Below are 12,281 nucleotides of genomic sequence, written 5' to 3' on the forward strand. Positions count from 1 at the left end.
ATGTCACTGGAAAGAATGGTGGAGTGTTAAAAATCCATATTGAACTGAAAGGAATATGTTGGCGCCAGAGCTGTTTAGCTGCAGCTTACCCCTCCCCTCTCTATAGTGAACACATAAACGTCATTAGGATGGGAGAGATAACTGATGGTTGAATGAACATCCGGCTAAGTTACTGAAAGTGAATGGCCAGGTTACAACTAAGCAGATACAATTGTTACAGAGCATTTACAGAACAAGTACAGTGGAGACTTAAAGGATAAATGTATGTTGCCTCTAACCTAGGAACAAGCAAAGCAGCTGAGGAAACGTAACGTTCAAGCCCTGAAAAATATCTTGGATAATATGAGCAATGTTAGCTTCCAAACAACATGGTCGGAGGCCCAGCAGTACCTAATGGATAATCCAATGTTTGCTGAGGATGAAGAACTTCAGAGTGAGTGTATAGGGGAAGTGATAAAACTAGGGGAGAGGGAAGCATTTAACAATGGTTGGTTCCTTAGATATTTGCTAAGATAGTTCTTATCTTGTAAATGCTAGGTGCAGTCACCTGGTGTTGGTTTTTTTCCAGATATGGATAAAGAAGATGCCCTCATTTGTTTTGAGGAGCATATCCGAGCTCTGGAAAAAGACGAAACTGAAGAAAAGGAAAAAAGTAGGCTCCGTGAAAGGCGCCAGCAACGTAAAAATCGTGAATCTTTCCAGGTACATCCCAAATAATTCTTACAGGGGTATTCCCATTTGGATGTTTATGGGGTCCCACTTTATGGTGATACAAAACCTTCATACAACAGCCTATTAGGCTGTTTTTGGCTTTCTGACTACCTCTAGTGACCACAAACAGGCCAGAGGGGGCCGGTGGCCATGCCATAAATAATATTGGATATTGAAAATAGTTTTCAGCAGTTCACACAGAACTATAAATCACTGTTCTTCTGTATGTTCTTCTGACAGGTGTTTCTTGATGAGCTGCATGAAACCGGCCAGTTACACTCCATGTCTACGTGGATGGAGCTGTACCCGTCAGTAAGCACTGACACCCGCTTTTCTAACATGCTAGGACAGACAGGTGATTCTTTTTATCCTTTTTACTAAGTGGTTATTATGTAGAGGGAGGTGTCTGATAATGCTAGAGCTCCTACCGTTTAAAAGTTTCACAATGCATATATTTCACAGGAAATAGAAGGTAATAGGAAACGTGAATTAAGCTGTAGTCAGTGTTATGTTATTTTGTTTCTATTCTTTCATATGCTATCTGAGTTTTTTAGATACCGAAGTATCTTAATAAAAAAGGTAAGGTTGATATCATCTATGTGCACCAAGTTAGGTTCACCTTCAGAGTTCCTTATAATGAATGTATATATAGGGGATTCCCTCTTCTGGTTTACAGGTCATTCTGGTGTAAAGATCAGTACAGGGCATGTAGTGCTGCACTGTACTGTAGGGAGGTGCTTCTAGACAGCCAATTGGGACATACACTTCAGTAATTCAGGTGCTTTACCAATTAAAGCGTACCTGTCAGATCCAACAACATTTTTTTTTTATGTGTGTAGCACCTTTATTTATTTTTTTTATTACACTTTTAATTTACCGTATATACTCGAGTATAAGCCGACCCGAGTATAAGCCGAGACCCCTAATTTCAACCCAAAATCCCAGGAAAGTTATTGACTCGAGTATAAGCCTAGGGTGGGAAATACCTCATCCCCCCCTGTCATCATCCAGACCCGTCATTAACATCCTCATCATCCCCTTGTCATCATCCCACACATCCCCCCTTCATCATCCCCTTGTCATCATCCCACACATCCCCTTATCATCCCACACATCCCCCCTTCATCATCCCCTTGTCATCATCCCACACATCCCCTTATCCCACACATCCCCCCTTCATCATCCCCTTGTCATCATCCCACACATCCCCTTATCCCACACATCCCCTTATCCCACACATCCCCCCTTCATCATTCCCTTGTCATCATCCCACACATCCCCTTATCATCCCACACATCCCCCCTTCATCATCCCCTTGTAATCATCCCACACCCCCCCCCCCCCTTCATCATCCCCACCCCCCTTCATCATCCTCTTCTCATCATTCGCCCTCAGTGGTCTTCAACCTGCGGACCTCCAGAGGTTTCAAAACTACAACTCCCAGCAAGCCCGGGCAGCCATCGGCTGTCCGGGCTTGCTGGGAGTTGTAGTTTTGAAACCTCCGGAGGTCCGCAGGTTGAAGACCACTGCGGCCTTCAACATGCGGACCTCCAGAGGTTTCAAAACTACAACTCCCAGCAAGCCCGGGCAGCCATCGGCTGTCCGGGCTTGCTGGGAGTTGTAGTTTTGAAACCTCCGGAGGTCCGCAGGTTGAAGACCACTGCGGCCTTCAACATGCGGACCTCCAGAGGTTTCAAAACTACAACTCCCAGCAAGCCCGGGCAGCCATCGGCTGTCCGGGCTTGCTGGGAGTTGTAGTTTTGAAACCTCCGGAGGTCCGCAGGTTGAAGACCACTGCGGCCTTCAACATGCGGACCTCCAGAGGTTTCAAAACTACAACTCCCAGCAAGCCCGGGCAGCCATCGGCTGTCCGGGCTTGCTGGGAGTTGTAGTTTTGAAACCTCCGGAGGTCCGCAGGTTGAAGACCACTGCGGCCTTCAACATCATCCAGCCCCCTCTCACCCCCTTTAGTTCTGTACAGTACTCACCTCCGCTCGGCGCTGGTCCGGTCCTGCAGGGCTGTCCGGTAAGGAGGTGGTCCGGTGAGGAGGTGGTCCGGGCTGCTATCTTCACCGGGGGCGCCTCTTCTCCGCGCTTCCGGCCCGGAATAGAGCCGTTGCCTAGACAACGACGTATCTGCGTCGTTGTCAAGGCAACGTGACTATTCTGAGGCCGGGCCCGAAGCGCTTAGAAGAGGCCTCCCCGGTGAAGATAGCAGCCCGGACCACCTCCTCACCGGACCACCTCCTTACCGGACAGCCCTGCAGGACCGGACCAGCGCCGAGCGGAGGTGAGTACTCAGAACTAAAGGGGGTGAGAGGGGGCTGGATGATGTTGAAGGCCGCAGTGGTCTTCAACCTGCGGACCTCCGGAGGTTTCAAAACTACAACTCCCAGCAAGCCCGGACAGCCGATGGCTGCCCGGGCTTGCTGGGAGTTGTAGTTTTGAAACCTCTGGAGGTCCGCAGGTTGAAGACCACTGCGGGTGGGGGAGTTCACTCGAGTATAAGCCGAGGGGGGTGTTTTCAGCACGAAAAATCGTGCTGAAAAACTCGGCCTATACTCGAGTATATACGGTAGCTCACTAGTCTGAATTCCTCTCAAAGGGAGGGGGTGTGGCCTCACTGTGCAGGTCTCCGCCCCCTCCCTCAGTATGCTGCCTGCTCACATCTCCCCTAGCATTAGCAAAACTGCAACTCCCAGCTTGTCCTCACTGACAGTAGCGGGACACAAGCTGACAGTGGGAGGATTTTTCCTCCAGCTCTGAGCCCTGCGCCCACAGCTGTCAATCAAGGAAGTGTGTCCATGACATAGGTGATGACGCATGGACACAGCAGGACTAGTATTTGTCCAAGCAGGCAGGTCACAATGGTTCAGGAAGACCATTGTATGCTGAAAATATTGTAACCAGAGGCCATTGTAATTTAAAGTTCATTAAAGACAAATGGGCCATACAAATGGGGAAATTTTCACAACTGGCATTTCACATGACAGCCTTAAGTGAAAGCACACTGGAGCACAATATGCAAAAATTACCAAAAGGCACAAGCCTCTTAATAAATTTGAAGAATCTTTCTCACTGTTTGTGCACTACACTTTGAAATCTACGCTATGAACTGGAGTTGATCTCTGTCATAAATTATAATATTGATTGTGCTTATTCTTTAAACATTATACTACCATAGATGTATCATTAATGTGCCAATCAGTATGAAGTCCAATTGTTAAAGGGAACCTGCCACATTAAAAGTGCAATCCGATCTACAGCTATCGTGTAATAGAGCAGGAGGAGCTGAGCAGATTGATTAATTTTGTGTAAAAGAGATTTAGCAGAACTTGTCATTAATTTGTTTAAATGCCTGGCCCAAGTGGTGGCCCTTCTTTTGACAGCGATCTGTGAATAAGTATGCATATAGGAGAGCACTCTGTCACTAAGTAGAACTGCCCATTTAACTACTGAGCCCAGAACAAGCAGAGCTTTATATGAATAGATGACAAATTATTCTACAACATATGTCACAAAACTATAGGGGAGATTTATCAAAACCTGTGCAGAGGAAAAGTTGCCCATTTGCCCATAGCAACCAATCAGATCGCTTCTTTCATTTTGCAGAGGCCTTGTTAAAAATAAAAGAAGCGATCTGATTGGTTGCTATGGGGAACTGGGTGACTTTTCTTTTACACAGGTTTTGATAAATCTCCCCCATTATGTGAATCTTCTAGGCTCCTCCTGCTTTATAACACCTTTATCAATGTAATCTCTTCTATTTTAGGTTCTACTCCACTTGATTTGTTTAAGTTTTATGTAGAGGATCTGAAGGCTCGATTCCATGATGAGAAAAAGATCATAAAAGATATTCTGAAGGTGAGGAAACCTTTATATCTAGAGGAAAGAAGGTTTCTACACCAGCACAGACGGGTCCTTTACTGTAAGAGTAGTGAGACTGTGGAATTCTCTACTGGAGGAGGTGGTCATGTTGGTGAGAGCGTTCAAAAGGGGTCTGGATGCATTTCTGGAGAGTAATAATATTACAGGTTATGGATAATAGATTTATAGGGACAGAACGTTGATCCAGGGATTTATTCTGACCGCCATATTTGGAGTCGGGAAGGAATTTTTACCTCTAGTATGAGGGTTTTTTGCCTTCCTCTGGATCAACTCAGCAGGGACACAATAGGGATATAGGTTGAACTTGATGGACTCTGGTCTTTTTTCAACCTTATAAACTATGTAACTATGTAACAAACTAAGTTCTATTGCCCAGATTTATCAATCTGCCTGAAACCAAAACTATCTGATTTGCCCACAACCACCAATCACAGCTCAGCTTTTATTTTACCAGTGCTTGTTATAATAAAAGTTGAGCTGTGGTTGGTTGTTATAGGCAAAACCAGACAGTTACGGTTTCAGGCAGATTGATAAATATGGGCCTGTGTGGTTGTTTAACTGGAAGATAGTGTAGTGCAGGCAGTAAAGTTCTGTTTAAATGTTAAAGGGGCTGTAAAGTTAGTGTAGTTCATAATATAGTGTCTGTACCTGTGTGTGACGGTTTTCTCATAATTCTTCTGTGATTTTCACTCCAATATTTATTTTTATCAGCATACAAAATGACTCTTGTCTCAGATTTTTCCCAGCTTGCAATGCGGCCGAGACCTGACTCACTAGTCAGCTGATGACAGGGAGCCTGTCTGCTTCAATGGGTGGAGCGATCGCTTGGTGGGAGAGTGATCAATCTGCAACTAATGCAACAGCTGTAGGCACCCTGATTGAAAACCACAGGTCTTTTGAATGAATGCAGCTCATTTATGTTGCAATGGGTGGGGTGGCTGATGTGTGGGAGGGAGGAAAATGGAATTGTGGGATTTGTAGTCAAAAAAAGAAAAGTGAAACAGGAAATACCAGTTAACAAAAAGCTAGCCACAGTGTTATGGTAATCTCACAACATAGCCATTTAGCCCCAAGACAAGCGCAGATTCTTCCTAAGCATGTCCATTACTGTCTGCCAGGTATGCACTAAAATTACCTTATGGTGGATAACCCCTTTAACTGGTGACGGAAACCACCTAGTTTGGTAGAAAAAATGTAATGTTTCCATAATTAAAATGAATATAAATTATAGACTAGCAAATATGTGAAAGACAAAAAAATTTTTTGTTGTAATTCACCTTTATACAAGACTGATCCTTTGTTCTCACTTGAGGTGTTTGGCAACATCTTATTCCTTTCTCCTCATTAAAATCACATGCACACTCAGCCCAATCGAGCATGTATGTAGATGGTGGGGTCGGGAGGTGTAGCTGGCAGCTGAATGAGCATTCATTCGACAGCTAGGGTGTATAGCCACCTTTAGGGTATGTTCACACGGCAAAATGTCTGTGCGGAATTCTGCTTCAGTATTATGCACGTGTGATAGCCTGGGGGAGTAGGGTATATGGGGAGTGTAGCTGTGCGGTTACTAAGGGTGCTTGGTTAACCCTTTCTATTCGTGACGCCAGGGTGAGGGCTAATCTCTGTATGCTTGTCCTACCGCCACCCTTCCCAAGAGCGATAGGGAGATAGTAAATAATTGATTGTTCACAACCGTAGATTTGCAGAAACTTGTCGGAACTTTTACTGAAGATTTTAGGCAATAATGAACAGGAACAGTCCATATAACAGAGTCTATTAGAGCTTGACAAGTGGTTGGGACCTCGTGAGTCTATTGAGCTTAGGAAGATAATTGTTGCAGTGATCCACTGGATTTAGGGGTTTAGATTCGGTCCAGTAATCACGCTAGCTTTAGCGGAGATTGAGATTTTAACTCACGGTTTAGTTTAGGCTGAGGCCGGCAGGTTTTCTGGCCTAGCTTGTCTTTGAAAGTTGCTGAGATCCGTCCTGCTAGTTCGGCATCCACGAAAGCAGCAACCCAAGAGAGCGATAATTGGCTACAGCTCCCTTATATGGGCAGGGGCTGGACTTAAGCTCACTGGTCCATACAACTGTCAATCTTCTGTACAGAGAGTTATGGGTAAACATGTAACCCAAGGACCTCCAAAGGTCCTCCAACATACCATAGAGGAATTAACATGGTCACATGACCGAAGGTCCTGCGACGCTAACAAGGTAAGTAGACTAATATACACTATATTAAATATACACATTATTAAATATATACATAATAGCATTATGAAATTAGAAAAGGAGGAGGCGACTAGGGGCTGTCCCACCTGGGGGACCCTACCTGAACGTAGTAACTCTGACTTTGGGGACCACCATACAAGTTACGGTATGCAATACGGTACCGGGACACCACACACGGACATTGATTTCAATGGAATTCTACTGCACTGTTCACACCGTGAAATCCTGATTCCAGTGTCTGCAAAAAGAATAGACTTGCCTAATCTTTTTGTGGATTTCGATCAGAAATGCATTGCCGCGTATGAAACTGCGCAATTCCGACCTGTCCTAGCGCCTGCCAGATTATTAAAATATACGGAATGTCCGCAGGTGTTTTCCATGTGGACATTCTGCACATTTGTTGCTGTGTGAACATAGCCTTAGTTGGAGTAACTACATCTATTCCATGATCTATTCTTTTATCTCTCCCTAAAACAGGATCGTAACTTCAGTGTTGAGGTGAATACTACATTTGAAGACTTTGCACACATCATCAGTTTTGATAAGCGAGCAGCTACACTTGATGCTGGAAACATCAAGTTAACATTTAATAGTGTGAGTGTTAAAATGGGATGGAATCTGCTGAAGGGACAAGATGGAGAGCCGCCTATATCAGTTAACTCTTAATTTTCTTTAGCTCCTGGAGAAAGCAGAGGCCCGGGAACGTGAGCGAGGAAAGGAAGAAGCACGCAAGTTTAGACGGAAAGAAGCAGCATTTAAAAGCATGTTAAAGCAGGCGGCTCCACCTCTAGAATTAGACAGCAGCTGGGATGATGTAAGCGGGCTATGAGTGAAATCTAAATTGTGGATTGGTCTTACAGATGTATTTCTTTTTTTTATTATTATTTTGTTTTATTATTAGGTATCTTGCATGTAGAAACACAGTATGCAGTGAACTCCTAAGCTCCTAGTGGTAAAAGATCCCACAAATTTTCTGTAATAGGGCTTTAACAGCAAAATAATGTATACCATGTACATAGAATTTGTCCAAATACCCCAAATAATTAAATGCATATCACATTTATGTAGTCACAATAATATTTATATATTAACCACTGCATAATGACAATTTATTAAAGGAAAACTGTCACCAAGATCACCCACACTAAACGAAATACACTAGGTTATAGTGTGGATGACCAGGAGTTTCTAAAGGGTTCACTTACTTTTGGAAGTTTTGCTGCCGCCTAGTTAGCATTCTGTAAAGTCTTGTAATTGACCGCCTTTGTTGCGCTCTGCAAGCGGGTCCCCCGCCGGCAGTCTTACTTTGGGTTCTGGAGGCAGGTGCCCGATGCATATGTATTTTGTGCTACTCCACGTCCTAGTGCCGTGGAGTTTTCCGCCACCCTGAATTTTTTCCCAGCTCTCACGTCCTGATGACGTGAGAGCTGTGCGCCGGTCCCTCGTTACACCCAGAAGTCGGGAGTAACGAGGCTTCATGAGCAGGTATTAGTTTGGTCCAGATACTCTTGGCAAAATAAAGTTTGCACAAAAGCCCTCCTCCCCCCCCTTATAATATAAATGTAGATCTACATTCAAGTTAAAAGGGGAGGAGGAGGGCTTTTGTGCAAACTTTATTTTGCCAAGAGTATCTGGACCAAACTAATACCTGCTCATGAAGCCTCGCTACTCCCGACTTCCGGGTGTAGCGAGGGACCAGCGCATGTGCAGTTACGCTGCGCAGAGTGGCTCTCCCAACGCACAGCTCTCACGTCGTCAGGATGTGAGAGCTGGGTAAAAAATTCAGAGGAGTGGATAACTCCGCAGCCCTAGGACATGGAGTAGCTCAAAATACATATGCAGAAGGGGGGACCCGCCTGCAGAGCGCAACAAAGGAGGTCAATTACAAGACTTTACAGAACGCTAACTCGGCGGCAGCAAAACTTTCAAAAGTAAGTGAACCCTTTAGAAACTCCTGGTCACCCACTCTATAACCCAGTGTTTTGGGTTTAGTGTGGGTGAACTTGGTGACAGTTTTCATTTAAAAGAAATCGTACAAATATTTAAGACACAGACAATACAGGAGGGAGAAAACATTAACTCTAAGGACCTAGGGACCCTGTAAATGCATATGATAAAGTGTAGTCTGCTATAATGAAATGAGAACATACAGTCATTGCCGTAACTGTTGGCACCCCTGAAATTTTTTTAGAAAATGAAGTATTTCTCACAGAAAATGATGGCAGTAACACATGTTTCTCGGTCGGAAACCATTGGGGGACACAGAACCGTGGGTATATGCTCTTGCCACTAGGAGGCGCTGACACTATGCATACAAAAAGTCGGCCCCTCCTGGCAGGATATACCCCGCCTACTGACCCTGAGCTAATTAGTTTTAGCTTAGTGTCATAGGAGGCAAAACACAGGTCTGGAGCACTCCAGACCTGGTCTTCTTTTTTTGTTTTAAAGGTAGGGCCTGTGTTAGGTTATTTTATTCCTTTTATTTTCTGTTTTTAGGTGGGGGTTCAGGAGCATGGCGCTACCTGTTTCCCCATATGCGGCTAAGGGGCACAGGGCATAAAATACAAAATGCACCATTAACCCTTTCCCGTCAACAGCCAGCGCCTTGGGGTCGCACCTTGTGTCCAGGTCCCCCTATTTTCCCTGCTCGTCCTGTCTGTTGCAGCATGACATGATGCAGGTAACTAAAAGGCTGGCTGTAGACATCTTTAGGTGAGTATGGCGGGTATAGGATAAGTATTTCACTCCCCCTCCCCCCTCTTTTCCCCACTGTACCACCACCACTATCCCTATGGAGCCCCTTATCTCTGGGGTCTCCCTGGGGAACGGGGACTTCTCTCCTTTTTATTTTTTCTAAGGTGTACCTTATCTTTTTTTCAGTGCAGGGGCCGCGGATTGCGGGGCAGGTCTTCACCTCCCCTCCTTTCCCCCGGCACTACTTGCTTGTGCGAGTTTGCTGGCCGCAGCTGTGATTGTGCGGACAGCGGGTTTTACTTTTGTTTCGGGATGCCGTCCTCAGCCGGCTCGCGCGGCCGACATCCCGGCCGGCGTATAACTCTATCTTTTGCCAGGAGTTATCTATTATCATGCGGCGGAGCTCCACCCACATATGCGAGCAGCCTATAGGGGGGTCAAGTTCAACCAATAAGGGCCGTCCTGGGAGGCGGCCTGCTATATGGGCTGCTAACTCCTCCCCATTTCTCTCTGCTAAGTGCTTCACGTAGCTGCTCCTGGTCTCCTCAGCTCGACTTTACAGCCTTCTTCTGCTTCAGCAGTGGGACACAGACCTGGTGAGATTGCTCCAAATTTTTTCTTTACTATCAGGCTACCAGCTATGTCCGATAAACCCCCCGCCCCCCCAGACAGGCGACGGCCCTGGTCACCTACTATGCCTGTGTGGGCTGTAAGTCCAAAATTCCTGGTGGTTCTACTGAATCTACCTGCTCCTCCTCCTCCTCCAAAATAAGCATACAGATGTTTCGGTACCTCTAAAGGTTCCGTCGGAATGTGTGGGGCCCGTCCCTCCTCCAGAGTGGGTATCTTCCCTTACCCAGTCAATTTCTGAATTGGCTAGGGTCTCCAAATCAGTGGCTTCTGCTTTGGAGCGGTCCTCTCTGTGGGATTTGCCCAGGGAATCCCGCTCCGTATCCCCTGACCCCCTATTCCACCACGCTCACAAGCGCTCTAAGGTAATTGCCTCTGGTTCTTCTCTAGAGCACACCCGGGGTAGTCTCTCTTTCCGCAGGTCTCGCTCCTCTTCCCCGGCTGACCGGCAGCACCCACTCTCCAGGAGTCTGTCTCTGGATCGGCGTGCTAGGTCCCCGTCCCCTCGTTCTAGGTCTCACCCACCTCAGTCCAAGACTGCCTCCGCAGGTTCCCACTCTCCAGCAGAAGTAGCGGATGGCAGGTCAGATTCCACCTCGGATCATGAGGACTACTCTGCAAGGTCCGAAATGGTGGACGGATTGGTGTCAGCCATCAGGGACACTTTTCAGCTGGAGGACCCCAGAACTACAGATCCTGATCCGGAAGTTTCTTTTCGCCGCTCTCGGCGTACTCCCAAGACTTTCAGTGCCCATGCAGAATTTGGCGCCTTGTTGGACATGGCCTGGAAGCACCCGGGAAGAAGATTTCAGGGAACCATGAAAGTTCAAGCTCGGTTTCCCTTTCCTCAGGACCTAGTTTCCAAGCGGACTGTGCCACCTACGGTTGATCTTCAGGTCTCCCACCTGTCCAAGTCCACTACTCTGCCTCTTGCAGACACAGCATCACTTAAGGATCCTGCGGACAAGAAGATGGAGAATTTGGCAAAATCCACTTTTGAAGCGACAGGGTCCTCATTGCTTCCCACCTTTGCTTCCGCTTGGGTTTCCAAGTCGGTTTCAGTTTGGGCTTCCCAGCTTCACCAGGGAGGAATTGGCAGACATGGCTTGTCAGCTCTCTCAAGCCGGTGACTTTCTCTGCTCAGCGGTCTTGGAGTCAGCTTGCTGTGCGGCTTTTGCTTCAGGTAACTTGGTTGCCATTCGCCACTCCATGTGGCTGAAGGCGTGGGATGCTGATGCTTTGAAGAAGTCAGTAACAGAGTTACCCTTCTCCGGCTCTTTGGGAAATGGCTGGATGAAATTATCTCCAAAGCTACGGGAGGTAAGAGTTCTCTGCTACCGCAGAACAAGCCTCGTCGCTCTGACCACCAGTCAGAAGACAAATTATTTTCGGTCCTTTCGGCCATTCACATCGGGCCGCACTCCCAAGCAGGTGCACCCTCAGTCTCTGAAAGCCCCCTTTTTCAAGGCACGTCCTTACTGGAAGTCGGACAACCGCTCCGGCGGCTTCTCGGCCAAGTCCGGTACCCGCAAGCCTTCCTCTTCTTCCCGGGTGGGAGGTCGCCTGTCTCTCTTCCAGGACATTTGGACTCCTGGGGGTGAGGGACGTCATTTCGGGAGGTTATTGGATAGAATTTGCATCCATCCCTAAGAACCGTTTCTTCCGATCCTGCCCTCCGCCTTCCCCTTCTTCGGCAGCGGCCTTTCAGGACACTTTGCTTACACTCCTCTCTCAGGGAGTGATCGTGCCAGTTCCCCCAGAGGAACGTTTTTCAGGGTTCTACTCGAACCTCTACGTTGTTCCCAAGAAGGAGGGCTCTGTCCATCCCATTTTGGACCTCAAGCTACTCAATCGCCATTTGCGTCTCCAATGGAGTCTCTCCGATCCGTGGTGGCCTCCGTTGACCAGGGCGAGTTTCTTTCGTCAGTGGACATCCGAGACACCAATCTCCACATCCCTATTTTTCTGGCGTAAAGAGTGTTTTCTTCGATTTGCTGTTCCGTCAGGCCACTTTCAATTTGTGGCGCTCCCTTTTGGCTTGGCTACGGCTCCCAGGGTCTTCACCAAGGTAATGACTGCAGTGATTGCCATTCTGCGGAGCTGGGGGATCTCAGTTCTCCCCTACC

The 12,281-nt window shown here is 46.9% G+C and overlaps 1 protein-coding gene across 8 annotated transcripts in view; it reads left to right on the forward strand.

The window, feature by feature from the left end:
* The window catches only part of PRPF40B (pre-mRNA processing factor 40 homolog B), a 97,408-nt gene that overhangs the window by 58,898 nt on the left and 26,229 nt on the right, over window positions 1-12,281 (forward strand). For all 8 annotated transcript variants that reach the window (XM_056562125.1, XM_056562126.1, XM_056562127.1 and 5 more), the window contains 6 exons: window positions 283-433; window positions 569-702; window positions 952-1,066; window positions 4,484-4,575; window positions 7,309-7,425; window positions 7,508-7,645. In XM_056562125.1, the coding sequence (XP_056418100.1) occupies window positions 283-433; window positions 569-702; window positions 952-1,066; window positions 4,484-4,575; window positions 7,309-7,425; window positions 7,508-7,645 (747 nt within the window). The remainder of the gene's footprint in view (window positions 1-282; window positions 434-568; window positions 703-951; window positions 1,067-4,483; window positions 4,576-7,308; window positions 7,426-7,507; window positions 7,646-12,281) is intronic.

The sequence above is a fragment of the Hyla sarda genome, chromosome 2 (assembly GCF_029499605.1).
Source record: "Hyla sarda isolate aHylSar1 chromosome 2, aHylSar1.hap1, whole genome shotgun sequence".
NCBI classification, from domain to species: Eukaryota; Metazoa; Chordata; class Amphibia; order Anura; family Hylidae; genus Hyla; species Hyla sarda.